We start from the raw sequence: 15,032 nt of genomic DNA, 5'->3' as shown, positions 1-15,032 counted from the left end.
GAAAAAACCCATAAGATTAGGGACACAAAACAAGTTCTCAGTAACACTGTACATCTTTTAAAAAAGAGCTATTTTTTAGCTCTTTTTTAGCCTCAATCTATTGGAAATTAAAAGAAAATACAGAGGTCAATTTCATTCCAGAAAAAAGCCAGGACTAACCAGTTATCTACTCCCATCAGCATTACAGAAGGTACTGGGATTTAGAACTGAGAACCTCAAGGCACCTGTAATTTTGTCTGCCTCCTGTAGTCTTGCTTCAATGTAGATTTTTAATTACCTTATTCTAAACACAGTTCTGCCAAGAAGGCAGGATAGCGCTCAGCAGGTTCTGCCTAAGCTCACCCTAAAGTACACTTTGTGAGGCAAAGCAATTAAAGATATCTCCTCAATATGAAGAAGAATGCACTGGGTTCTATATGCCTGTAGGTTCACTGTTGTGAGGAGCTGGTCCTCTGGATATGAGCAGGTGAACTGGGAGACTCAGTGGCAATACACAGCAAGGTCAGTTGTTTGCAACACTTGAAAGAAACAACCGATCAGCCAACAGCCACCGCCCCCCCAGACCACACCAGTGGTTTTGTGGTAACACAAAACCACTTCAAACTTCATAGAAAAACTGAGACGACTCCTCTACACAGCAGGAAGAAAAGAGAAACCCTCACTCAAAGGTGCTGCGTAGTAGCATTGCAACTTAATATTCAATTGCATGGGATTTCAGAAAGAAGATACAATTTCCAAGAGAAATAAATTGATCACTATAGGGTGGCTGTTTCCTGCTTGCAGAAAGGAACATTACAAGAGAACAGGTGCAATGCCAAATGCACAAAGGTATCTCTTCTTCTTTACCCTTTCTTCCCTATGTTCTTTCTCATTATGGCTACACGCATTTCTTTGTCCAAGCTCCTTTGTCTCTTTTGGAGAAAGTCAAAAGTCAGCTGGATTACACTGGCAATTAAATTGAGGAGAGAGAATCTAGTTGCCTAATTATTAGAAATACAGAAGTTTAAGATCTGAGGCCAAGAAGAGGCAGCTGAAAATGTTCTCTGGAGTAAAATAGCAGATCAGAGGAAACTGTAATGCACGGACACAATCCACTAACTTTTTTAGTTTTATGTTTGCTTGTGATTAATATGTAAGACATGTCTGTTGTGCAGCCATCCTATTTTAAGACAGCCTTTATACACAAATTACACACCAGGTTTAAGTAAAATTATGACTTCTCCTAAACCAAGTCTAGCAGGTTTCTCTTTTCCTCTCCCAATTAGCTCCTTAGGAGACAAATCACGTTACAATGACTCAACTGTACTTCAAATCTATGAGAACTATACTCTGCTTTGCCACCCCCAGCAACTTTCAAACAAGCCTAATGTGATCCATGGAGTTACCATCTCCAGCAAAACCAGACCCAGGCCATACCTGGACCCTAAGTTTGATATGAAGCTTTCACTGAAAAGCCCTGTACTAAAACACTAATCACTGCAGTAGAACACTCATCCCAGACAGTGAAAAGTAAGTGAAACAGCACAGTTTGTTTTCTTCTCCTTAAAATAATATATTTTGTATATAAAAACTGATGCTGAGACTTTCTGAGGAAGACAATGCAGGCAATTAAGTCTTCTGAACTTAAGATTTCATGTTGGATATTTTTAATGGATGAAAAATGTTTGTCATTGAGAAAACTTTTTTTATTCCTTAAATGGGTTGACAGCTTCCAGGGAAAAACAGTAGAACTGGAATAACTCCCCCAAATTGTACACCATCTCATCTACTGGGAATTACATTTGAATTCTAGAAATAGTAACATTCTTCATCCTTGAGAACTTTGCTGGAAAACATCTCAGAAGCAACGGCACAGAAACGATGCACAATTTTAAGAGCTATAATTCAGACTTATTCCCCTGGCAAAATATTCTCAAAAGGTGTATCTGAAGCTTCAAATACGTATGAGAAGCAGACAGCAGTGTACCACCACAATTCAAACCACATAAAGCATACATACCCAGGAGACACAGAAAGGAGAAAGTCATACAGCGAAACAGATACTGAGATACCAGAACACTCTACAATGAAAAAGGTACTTAATTAAAGACAACACATTTACACCCTTCAAATTAAAACACAAGCTGTTTCAAGAATCAATGAACCAAAATAATTTTCAGTAAGATGGTAAGGTGCTGCAGTTTTTCCTGTTTGGGTTGTTGGCGTGGTTTTGGGTTGTTTTATTGTTTCAGTTTTTATTGGAGAGGAGGGATGGGGTTGTCTGGGTTTGTTTTGGGTTCAAGGTTTTTTATTGTTGATGGATTTGTTTACATATGGAAGATGTAAGATGCAAGAAAAAGTCATGTACTCAAATGACACATCAGCTTAATGAAGCATCTCAAGGAAATTTGCACCTAATTGTTAATTGGGAATGATCTACACAGAGCTTGATCCTCCTCTGCCAGACCTTCAAATCCTCTTTGGAAGCCCCACAAAAAAGTGCACTGTGCACAACCACCCTGACTAGATTAGCACACAAAGCAGAACTTTAGATCAGCAGCAGGTCTCCCAAGCTCCAGTGGTGCCACAGATTTACTAAACAGGAAAAGCATGTTCTAAAAACCCCAAGATCCTATGAGGGGAAAAAGGTTCCACAGCACCAAGCAGTGCAGTATTTGAAACCTCCTAATCAAAGTGACAGTTTTCAAGTGCCATTTACAATGCCCTAATCTGGAAACATCCCAGCTAACCCATCTGATCAACTATTTCACAGATGGAAGCACTTGATGGCTAATTGGCAAGTCCATGATTCAAATAAAATAGCTATCTGCACTTCTTTTTCTATATTCCAAGTCAAGGTGTAAACACTCCTTATAAGACACAGGTCAGTTCTCTGTCTCCCCCTCCCTTCCCATTAGAACTTTTCCCCTTCCCCTCTGCCATCAAATATGCTAATTCAAAAATACATAATCAGTTTTATTTTATTGTACTAGAACAGTTGTCTGTACTAACAGAGCAATAAATGAATATTTTGAAAAACCTAACAGGCAATGAAAAATTACTTTAAAAGCCTCTTAAAAGTGTTATTATTTCACTGCTTTCTATCACATCCGGATTCAGAAAAACAGACAGCATGTGCTAGTGTGGACAAGAACTTGCTTAACTCGAATTACTGTCTGTAAGTGATGGAGAGAAAAGCTTGGCTACAATTGCACTTAATTTGCTCACACCCTTTGCAGTAGGATTGCCTAATAGAGGCATATGTGGAACTGATTTCACCAGCAAACAATAGTTCAGCATACAAAATGAAGAGGAGTGTTGCTCCAAATTCCTGCCTGCTACATAAGCAGAATGCTTTTACGTACCCCACAAACCTGTTCACTTGTCTGCAGCAAATGTACAATGCAAATCAAAGTACTAAACCACTAGTGAAATTCTGTGGTAGGCAGTATTCCAGAGGGACAAACAGAAAAGAATGATTCAGGAGAGAGAAGACAAGTAGAAAAACTCAGCAAGACTTGGGACAGAAGGAGAGAGGAAGGAGACTATGTAAGTGAAGAAGAACAAGGGCATTGCCAAAATCTTAATTCCCATGAACTACAGGAGCGAAATTGAAGTCCTAAGATTTTCTTTGCAACATCACAACCCTTTCAATCTTTTACATCTTTTCTAAAAGGTTTCATTCATTTATTTATTCATTCATCTTATGCATTTATCAGAAGAGCATAAATTCAAGACAAAACAAACTTACGGACCAGGTACAACACCAGTCATGTAAGACAATTTCTGCATGAAGCAGTGTTCCAAAGGAGGTCACACTTCTGGCACCAAGTTCAAAACTAAACATTGGTACCTTGCTATAACACAGTTAATGACCAACCATACTGGCAGAAAATATCGTGAATGGGCCAAAAGTTGTAAGATTCTCTTTCCTTCTCCTCTCTTGTCCACCTTCTGCCCTAATAAGACAGCCCTTTGTCTACCTATGATTAAAATAGAAGAAATATTTCAAGATTTCTAAGCCACATGTCACTGGAAGGGAAGTTTATTGTTGAAGTATCAGCTTAAGGTTACTTCCTTAAAGATTTCTTTATTAGCCATTTGAAGACAGGCTTAAGGTAGATGGGATTTAGCACTGACCACCTCTGGACACCTGAAAGCCAATCAACCCCTCAATAGCATCCTGAATGAGCAAGTAAGGAAACAGAACCACAAATTCAGTGACAGCAGTTCTCAAGTGTAATACACTACACCAAAAGACTTGAAAAGCATATTGCAAACACATGAATTTAAAGTGCATTTGGGCAACATATCTGAGTTTGGAAATTAAGAAGACCAAGAAAACCTAAATGAGACAATAACCAGAAGAGGTAATTTTGCCAAGGGAAAGAGCCAAGTAACTGCTGCTGAAGAAGCTCAAGCGGGTCACTGAGAAAGAATGCCTTGGCAGAGATCAAACAGAAACTGTGTGCATCAAGCATCTCCCAGTACTTTAACACCAGTTACAAAGCAAATCAAATAGACTCTTAGCAGACTTTATGTGATGCATTCCTCTTGCTAAGCAGACCCCAAACTACAAGAAAAAGCAATCTCCAAACTAAGTGATAAAATTACTTTGAAAATGCCTCTTTTTCTACCAGACTATATATACAGATGATTCTTATGCTGGCAAGAATGGCTCAGTCAGATGTTTTTACTATGTTCAACCTTTAGAACAACTGTGACACAGCAATAAGAACAAAAAGCTTTGCACTGTTGCTTAAAACACTCTAGTGCAAACAAATAGTAATAATTTTGCTTTCTAGCATTATAAAATATAACCAAGAAATACCTTCCTCCTCTCTTCTGTCTCAAAGACACCTGATTCACTCTGAATTATCTCTCAGTTGCAATTATCATCAATTGATACTCAGAATATAAGTGACCTTTCAAGGTCCTTTGAAACACACTATTTTAAGGACATAAAAATATTCTATTTGAAAAGTCTTCCTGCTGATTCAACAGACCAAAAGACTACAAATGTAGTCAAGACATCCAATGCAAGCAGCAACTTGAGTAAAGAGCAATTCAGTTTTATGCCTTTTTTTTAATCCAACATATACTCATCAACTCATTTAAGAGACAATGCCATATTTAAACAAACACAGAGCAGCTTTGCAGGCCAAAGCTACCAGAGGAGTTCAGCAAGCTTCCTCTGAATGTTATGTTCTATTGTCTGCCACAATTTTCTAGCAAGCTTCAAGTTAAAGATGAAAAATTCAGAAAACAGCAGAGAGTTAACAGTAAATTTGAAAAACAGCTTTGATAAGCGTCAAGTTCAGAGAGGACTAAGAAGTGAAAGCTTGAGAGATTAGACTGCACAGATGTTAAAAAAATGAAGAGTCATGAAGCAGGCTGGCAGCTCAGAGGAACAAGAGAAATAACTGTTTAAGAAAGTGAAACTAAAAATAACTGAGGGCGGCTTGAAGATTCACTAAGAGAACGTGAATAGAATTTTAGCTATAAAAAGGGGAAAAAAATTATGCACCAAAAGTTACAGCTTATTTGGCAAAACATCTAGAGTCTGTAGATCAGCCTAGAATATTTCACCAAATGCTTCAGTATTAAACTACTCCCGTAGTTATAGTTTATGTAGTTATACTGGACATAAACACACTATACACAACCTAAAGAAGCTTTGGGTTTAGCAATTTCAACCATCCCAGAAGAAACCCTGGACACACATCCTGAAGAACTGATTGCTCCAGAACAAGAGTCTGGATTCTCGACTTAGAAAGAGTCCAGGAGGTAGATGAGGAAACAGAGAAAGGCCAGCTACTGCAGCCAACCAAAGGAAAGGACTGCAAAGGAAATTACACTGGAGCCCATTCCTTAAGGAAATAATTATTCCTACAGACCTCAAACAAAGACATTCCTAATTATTTTTTCCCCTGTATCCACAGTAATCAGCACAATGTAACAAGACCAACTTGATTTTATTTTTGAAGACTGCTGGCCATGTCAGTTTTTCAAGGAAAAAAGCACTAGGACTTGCTGTAGAGGTAGGAGAAGCCATACAATGTGAATAGGTCTCTCACTGGAACAGTTGCCAGGGAGGCCTTCTTGCTGTGAGTAGTTACAGAAGTGAGAACAATCAACAAGAGGAGACACAATAAAACACACATACAGGTAGCTACAACTACCCACAAGTGATAAACTCAATTCAAATTACGTCTTGAAATTTACATATACTTCAGTATCTTATAGTGCCCCATTTACAATGTAATCCAAGAAATGAAATATGTAATTTATGAAAGAGCAGTGGAAGTGCTTGGCCATTTAGAATAAATACCCTTCATGTTCTGAAATTCCATATTATTGGAAACTGTTTTTTTAAAAAATGTATTATGTGTTTCCAATGCTTTTCAATACAAATTTTAAAATGCTCAGACACAAAAAGAAAGGTTTATAAACATTCTGTAAACTTAGTGCCAACACACATACTCATATTTACAAATAAAAAACCAAAAAAAAGCCAGGTTGTAACAAAGACATGCACACACATACAAAATCTCTTGAGTCAAAGATTATTACTGTGAACTCTGTTTTTTTGATGCTGTTTTAAAATATGATAGTATAATAGAAGAAGTACTCCAGAATTTATTAATTTTAAAGAAAAGACTGACAAACTATATACTAACCTGTCCCAGCCCAGGCATGCCTCCTCCCAGTCGCAGAAGTCTATCCATATTTCTAGAAAAACAGAAACAAAGGAAAAACGTTCCCAAGCTCGAAATGTTTACTAAATTGTTATCTATATAATTCACCTTCAGTCACTCAGTATGTCAAAAATATTGGTGGTAATTACAACACAACATCAGACTTCCTGTTAATTAACACCACATATTAATTCAAGAAGCTGTCTTCCATGCTAATTAACAGACTTTGCTTTATTGCTTTGGTTTTGGGTTATCCCCATTTCTGAAGATGAATACTCTTGTCAAACTTCTCAAAACTTTCCCATCAGTCAATTAATTGGGGGATTTTTGTTACTTATGATCAGTACCTACAGCCAGAAAGTTCCTAAAACTTATTAGATATACAATTGAATTTACTTTCATTTGCTCAGAAATCATCAATAAAAATCTTAAAGTAAGGATTTTAGCATCCTCATTAGTAAGTTCCACGCTAATTAACTTACAGCTTGTCAGTTATCATCAAAACTACATGTGAAAGACACTAAGCAGATTATGGATCTCTGAATTAGCATCAAAAGCTTTTTTTTAATGAACTCATTATACTAAAAGAAATACTGTAAAGTAAACATTTAATGTGTATATAGTTAGAAGACTAGTGACAGTGCAGTCATTTAATACATTCCCAGTCTTGCATGTGTCATTGCTTTAGTGCAAGATTATTCCAATCAATGAAATGTCTTCCTTAAAAAAAAAAAAAAAAAAAAGCATCAGTTTTTGTGTCTTGTAACTTTCAAGGGAATAAAGGCTGCTAAGGTGCCCAACCAAAAAAATTACACTGCTGTTTCTTTCTCTACAGTTTCTTCACTTTGTTGTTGAAAAGACATCTACTATATCATGGTGGATACCTAGGTACAGGTTCTGTTCCAGCTTTAACAGAACTTTACCACACTTACTTGGCTTTTTCAACTTCTTGCTCTATATAACAAAACTTATGGATAAAATAAAAAAAAATCCTACTGAATATTAATTTTTAAACAGCTGTTTTCACCAAATCAAGCAATTTCCAAGGCTTCCAGAAACCAGAAAATTTTACTAGCTTATTTTATTTTTGAAATAGAAGATACAAAGCACAGCATCAAAAATTATGGTCTTAATTGGACAAGTTTTAATGCAGCACAATAAAGCCTGTTTAGGCTTTGAAAGCAATTGAGAACACCAAGTATGATTTCCAAAATACATTCATCCTCCAAGCAGATGTCACATTACACATAAGAGACTTATATACATGATTTCAGATTTATTAATTTAATAGTCTTCTTTTGAAACAATTATGCAAAAGAACTTGAAAAATATATTTGCTTTGTATATGAAAAAATCTTCATGCTGAAGGTGAAGGTCACCATGATTTTCATAATTTCTTCTGATATTTGCTAGAATTTTTACTGGCTAAAGACTAACAAGTTTTGGTTCTGTATAAGGTTAAAACAAATAGTTTAAGCTTCTAAACATATAAAGAAGCATATAGAAACATATTTTACTTCCTACTTTAATAACTTCATAGCAATAGCCAAGATACATAGATTAGAAATACCTGCCCTAGTTGCTAAATTCACTTTCCCAGTTCAGTGAGCTATCAGGCTATTTGTTTAATATATCATTTAATTCACTCTCTTGATTTTGTAGAACCTGCAAATCCAAAAAGTGCAGCCTCACCTAGCAGTAAGTACTTTCTTAAAGCTCCACGGGCACCATATAAATTAAAAAGGAGTTTATTAAAGGGTCAGTGGTTATGCTTCACTTCTTCAGTAAGTCATTTTCACCAAGCTTCTTTTTTAGAGGCAAAAACTGCACACAGCGTATATGCTTTTCCACCCTGAACTACAATAAATTCCAAATCAAGTTGGAGGATTTCCTTGGAAAGGTTAAGTTGCTGTTTAAAGATATTATGTAAGCATATGTTAAATGGCTTCAATAAAACAGTCACAATGTTACCACAAATTAACGCCAACTACAGTTCACGTTACTCCTCTGTGGTAGATACTCCTCCATTGAAACCCACAATGATTCATCTCCCCTGACACTAAAGAGGGCTAGAGAGTAACTGAGAAGTATATTTAAGCTACTAAAATTATTATTTTAATCCATCATTTTTTAGTCTCTACACTGGTAATCCTAAAACTGGTAGTTCTGACAACTACAGCAACTTCCATAAACTGATGAAGTCATTAGCTATGTACATTTAACAAATAATAAATAAATAACAAACCCTATAAAATAAGTGAAAAGCAATAGCTCGAACTAATTAATTAATATTATATTTACACAGTTTATTCCAGTTTCTAACCCAACCAACAATATAGTACATCATTTATAAAAGCCATATATTTTGCCATATCAGAGTTGGATTAGACTAAAGTGTTAAACAAACTGACTACTTATCAGCATAACTTTACAACAAAATCTTACTGTATTACAGTCACCTAACATTTCCCACAGAACAGTCATTGAACTGATATACTCAAGATTTTCAAGACAGCAGCACAGACAGAAAATCTGCAAAACACAGTTCTAGATGCACTGCAAATTATTTCACTAGCTCCATGACATGATTCTGGTTAGAGTTTTGGCAGCTAATGCTTTACTTGCCTATTTGTAACTGAATATGCTTTAGTAGGCTATAGTCTACATGAACCTAAACATGTTTGTTTACTGAGATGCATAAACATCTCAAAAAATTTAAGTTAATGAAATACATTCACCAAAACAGATTTTAATTTTTGTTAATCCATCTAAATACTATTTCAGCCATAAATTCCATTTCTCAAACAATGCTTTCATAAACCTTAAAACAGCTGAAGGGAAATTTTTAGACATCAATGAAGCTAACTTTAGCCTTTACAAATAAAACAACTATACATTTCTAACCTGGTGCTCAGCAAGAGGTGCTCACAGAACAAACTTGGCAGCAGCTCCCACTTTTTGACTGTAAAGATGACACCAGTAGGCCTCTTTCCTGTAGAAGGAAATAGAAAGGAGAAAGGCAGAAACCCAGTAAAATTCAGAAACCGTGGCACAGGTAAAAAAGAAATGTTACACTGATAAGCTGCAGGACATAGCACCATTGCAGAATAACCTAAAGAATGCTTACTGGGCTTTTTTTCCCCCTTTTACCATACAATTCCTTGAAGTGGTACATGCCATGTCTCGCTCAAGTATCCATAGTACTGCAAGAAGCTTCCAATTTTCTCAAAAATTCTTAACATTAAATTCTCAAAATATTTTAATAATTAATTTAAGCAATTTAAAGCTCATTGATAATTTTAAGTGCTGTTAGAAAGTGAAACCATGGTCTTTTTTCACTATTTTAGAAGCTCTTGCTGTAGCTAAGATGCCCTAAGCACCAAGGGTAAGAGCAGTCTGTGGGTACAGAAAGCTTTCCTGTTTATTTCTGCAAGAGTGGTTGGTGTGACTGAAAAAGTGACAAAGATCTTTAGGTTTGCCTGAATTCAGGTAGAGAAAGGCTGCTTCACATTCAATTCAGGAGTTAAAATTCATGTTATCCTCCTCCCTGAGAATACTGCCCATTAATTGCCTCCACTCAATCATTCATAGAGCAGTGTTTTGAAACAGATCTGTGAAATGATCTGTGGCTGTGATTTGATAGACTTTTTTTCAATGTCAGTGTTAACATAAGGAGTAATGAGGAAGCTGCTGCTGCTCACCAACTTGATGCTGCTTTCTCAGTACTGCCAGGACAGCCATTTGTGCAGCCCTGCAGCAAACTGAGAGGCTATCAAAAACGCTGGGTTTAACCCTGTTCGCTTCTCTTGAGAGGCTTCACGCAGCATCCCAGAAATAGTTGTCTTGGCATAACAGAAAAAGAGGTCTTGGAAAAGCTGATTGCTTGTAACACTAATACAGGCTCCAGAAGACATTTCTGTCAAATCATTCTTTAAGCTAAAGCTGCTCAAAGAATGTCTGTGGATTTTGGGCGTTTGTTTCAGGTTTCTGTTTGGGTGGGGAGTTTTTGTTTTGTTTTTTTTAGTAACTGAAGCAATTTAATAAAGACCCTTTTGAAGCTTATCTCAAAGTAGTACAAGAGCAGAGAAGGATGTGCTCACCTTCCCAGAAAGTTGGAAGAGCAAGTCAGAGTTTCTCAGAGCTAACAGGCTGGGTGGAAATCACTAACAAGTTGAACTGAAAGCTACTGTCCTTCTGCCAGCTTTGCAAAAGGAAATGATCCAGGAGAGACCAAAAGAGCCAGCAGCACAGGCTATAACAGAACTGCAGCTGCTTCTTCAACTGGGCCTGAGTTATTCACCTTTAGCCACCTGATCACCCAGTGGTCTTGCATTCCCTTCCCCACTTACTACAAAGATATGAAAGAAACAATTCTCTGTGAGCTTGGTCTGTTCCCCACTAAGGCACAAAAGGTAACCTACAGCTGAGAACCTTACTTCTGCTACAAAGTGCAAAAAGCTGGACTGATTAGCAACTTCTCTGTTGGTTTTTTTTTTCCCTATATTCACACACACACACATACTTACATTATATATACACAATAAATAAAAGCCAGAAAAGTAAACAAACAGTTCACAGTAAATCTCACCTCTTTTCTTTCTGAAGTTGGCAAAAGGTATTTTGATTGTTTCCTTCTGTCTGCAAGGAAGAGTTAACAGTCTCTGTTTAAAGTGTAACTTTAAGGAAGTAAATGTATCAAATAGCTCTGCATCAGAAAAAATACAGAAGGACAGTTATAATAAACTTGCATTTTGGTGCATTGCAGGATTTGGATGACATGCACTCATCACTGAAATCAATATGGTCACTGAAGGCTTAAACAAGAAAATTAAATAGCTTCTCTGTGTATGTATGTCCATGATTGGAAACACCATAACTAAAATAAGATTGGTCATTGGATGCTATTTAAAAATCCAAACTTCCATCACTGCAATTTTTATTTAATTGTCCTTACCTCAAAAGGGAAAAATAGTTGATATTAATAATGTAGTGAGAGTATACACAGAGCATCTCAAAACTGACCTGAAACAGAATTTTTAAAACCCATGTCTAATATTTGCTCCTAATACTACTGTTAGGTAACTGTAATAATTAGAAAGAGTTGTCCATTTGGAGAGCTCTGGTTCACCACTCAGTTGTTCATGGGTATTTTCTAGTCACTTAAATTCTGATTTTTAATAATGAAAACATTTTTTCTTAGGTAGCACAAGGGATGAAGTTATATAAAAGGATCATGCACAAATGTGTATACACATATAGGTATAAACCAATAGCTACTGTGTTTATACTTGGCATGTTGCAGCATGTATTTTGAAATCAACTTGAAACAGTCTTAAATTACTCTATCTCCTTGCATGAGACACATGAGTTTCACACTACACTGCACTATTTTTATCTAGCATTAACACTCCACAATGTGATCCCTCAATGAAAAGGGGTTCTCCTGGTTTGGCAACTTTTGAGTTAGTAGAGAAATAAATATCAAAATCAGCTCTGACATACATAGAAAACAATGGCTACTAAACTGCCCTATTAGTGGAGGGAGTATCAGGCTACACACAGGTGACAGCAATTTACTTTGCAATTTGTACACTGAGAGACTCAATGCAAATCATTTCATCTTCAGTAACTCAGTTTCTCCACCTGAGACTACATAACAAGCTTTGCACAAGTACTTCCACATCTCCTGTTGAGGAGTTACACACAGCAGATGATCAACAATTTTATTAAAAGTGCTCAGAAGTAGCTCAAGGTTTTTGGTGCAACTGCAACCATTTCAGCTTCACTAGGGATGATAAACAGCTAGAGAGGTAAATCAGCTGAGAAATTGCGCATCACAGAAAAACATTACTTCACCAAGAAAAAAAACCTCACTGCAGTTAAAGGCATCAAACCTAAACATGTGGGGGGGGGGGGGGGGGGGGGGGCAGGTAGGTTAGTCTGCCTATCTTCCTACACATTTTGTACGTAAAGGAGAAAAAAATATACGTTACCATCAATTCTAAGTAATCTGTTCATTAAAGCTAGAGTTTAATCATGTCATGCATGAATGCAGTCTCAGTAGCGCAAGTCCAGAGTTACAGGACTCTTGCTTTGCTTCTATAATGTGCTCAGTTCCATAAAGCCAGACACTGTTTCTGGACCACATAGAAGTGAATCTCAGTAGACTCGACCTGGACTAGGTGGTTTGCAGGTCAGCTTCCCAGACTCTGCTTTCTGACTTCCAGAAGTACAGCAAACCTAATTCTATTACATTCATTGCTGAGCTGGAGTTACTTCAGTAACACAGATTCAAACAGACTTCTTTAAAGCTACTGAAGTACATTTACATAAACCTTACAGATAAGCAAGGATTCATTAACAAGCTGCACCACCATAGAAACCGACAGAATTAATTTTATGTAGTACATGAAGTAATGGCCTTCTCTGAAATCTCCAGAAAGGCAAGCAGACACACAACTATTGTGGAACTATGCAGTAGTCCAGCAAGTATTCATCAGACCAGCTCTCTGTTATTCAAAGTGTCCTTAACACCAGCCCTTTCCCATCATCCTAGATGTTACAAAGTACTTATAGGTACCATGAGTTTATACTCCATAATTTTTGTCAGAAATCAATCACTTCCAAGAAAGCTGACAAACTAATTTATACACTGTTATTATTTAATACTATTTTTAAAGTATTCTCTAACTTATAATGCTCTAAATCATAGTTTTCAAATGAATATCACTGAAATGGCATGTTACAACAGATGATCGAACACAACATTTCCCATTAAGCTACAGGCTAAACCCTGTCATTCAAAGTCACACTAAGTGATTCAGAAGCGATTCATATGCTAACCAATTTTTAAATTTCTTCACAAACAGATATTTTTCACTGTCTCAATACGGTCATGAACAGCAAATGCTCTGCTCCACAGAATCTTCTTCCAAGTTTACTCCCCACCTGAGGCATACAGGACACCTTGAACTCTCAGGGCTGACAGCTTTTAGATGAACACAAATCTGTCAGACTTTCCAGCTTTCCTAGTACCATTTCAGTTCTATATAGCTTTGAGATACATTTACACAAAACTTCTTTTTATAAAGTAAATCTCAATCCCTGTTGGCTGTTTTTCCACAGTACACCGAAAACAACTGCAACTTTAAGACATGACGCCAGCACGCTGTTTACAAGTATCACAAGTATACGACACAAATTCGTTACAGAAACATTACTTAAGTCAGCTGCATACTAGAAATAGCGCTGTTGATTTTTGATTATCGCTCCTTTTCTACTTAATTCCGCTTCCTTCCCCTTCAGGTATCCCAGCCAGTGCTTTGCCTTCACTTCCCTCCGTGTCCCTGTAACTTCAGCTGCACTGCCGGGGATCGGGGCAGTGCTGCACTCCGGGAGCAGCAGCGCTGCTGTCCGTGAGGTGCCTCTGACGGGCCACAGAGCACCGCTGCTGCCCGCAGCACGAACCCGCCCGGCGTTGCCGAACAAGGGCGGCCGCTGCGGGCCGGGCGGGCGCGCCCTGGGGCCCGTGCGGCGCCGAGGCCCGTCCGGCTCCAGCGGCTGGGCCCCCGCCCTGCGCCGCTCCCCGGCCCCTCTCGCCGCCTCTCCCCAGCCCGTTCGCACCTGCCTCCGCTGCCCCGAAGCGCTCGGACTTCCCAGAGGAAAGGCCAGGGGCCCAGCGCTCCCCGCCCGGGCCGGTGCCGCCCGCCAGACCCGCCCCGTCCCGTCCCGCTCCAGTCCGCACCGCCCGCGGCCCTGCCCGGCGCTCGGGCCGACTCCCCGGGCCGCGTTCCCGCCGCCGCGGAGCCCCTCAGCACCCTGGCGCGGAGGCGGCCGGGCCCTCACCTGGGCCGGAGCCGCTCGGGCCGCGGTGAATCAGCCGGATCTCATTCAAACCGAGCCCTTCCCGGTTCACAGGGCACCGGCAGCGGCTTCCGGCCCCGCGGCCGGCGGGGAGGAGCTTCTGAGAGTGGAGACTGAGGGAGGGGCGCGGCCTCCGGGCGGAACAGGCCCAAGTGGAGCGGTGTAAACTGCTGTGCTGTAAAGTGCTGTCGGTTTACTTTGTCCCTTGGCAGCCGAATGTCACCAGTGCTGAAACAACGACACGAAAGGATGGGAGAAGAGCCAAGAACTGAGTCATCAAATCAATAAAAGAATGATTACCGTAGTAGGAACAGTATTACATGCATTCCTCTCAAAAACTGTATTACAGAAAATACGAGGATTTAGAGAAGAGAAATATGAGTGACCATATATGTAAAACCAGCACAAGCAGAAATAGAAAAGCATGGGAATTGTGGCCAAACAAAAATAACAGGGACATAATCACATTGAAGCATGGATGCTGATGAATGC

General features: G+C 38.6%; 1 protein-coding gene across 2 annotated transcripts in view; it reads right to left on the bottom strand.

Moving 5' to 3' along the window:
• The window catches only part of PSMD14 (proteasome 26S subunit, non-ATPase 14), a 46,111-nt gene extending 31,456 nt beyond the window's left edge, over positions 1-14,655 (bottom strand). The window contains exons 1-4 of one of the 2 annotated variants that reach the window (XM_041473207.1): positions 14,523-14,655; positions 11,266-11,315; positions 9,582-9,669; positions 6,660-6,711 (exon numbers count right to left, since the gene is read on the bottom strand). In XM_041473207.1, the coding sequence (XP_041329141.1) occupies positions 6,660-6,707 (48 nt within the window). In that variant the 5' untranslated portion in view covers positions 6,708-6,711; positions 9,582-9,669; positions 11,266-11,315; positions 14,523-14,655. Of the gene's footprint in view, positions 1-6,659; positions 6,712-9,581; positions 9,670-11,265; positions 11,316-14,300; positions 14,411-14,522 lie in introns of those variants that run through there. The other variant, XM_041473208.1, reaches the window with a different exon arrangement.
• Positions 14,656-15,032: the final 377 nt, after the last annotated feature.

The sequence above is a fragment of the Pyrgilauda ruficollis genome, unplaced genomic scaffold (genome assembly GCF_017590135.1).
Source record: "Pyrgilauda ruficollis isolate IOZ18807 unplaced genomic scaffold, ASM1759013v1 scaffold3, whole genome shotgun sequence".
Taxonomy (NCBI): Eukaryota; Metazoa; Chordata; class Aves; order Passeriformes; family Passeridae; genus Pyrgilauda; species Pyrgilauda ruficollis.
Note: the sequence above shows the minus strand (reverse complement) of the source record. Positions and strands in the feature narration are given on the sequence as shown.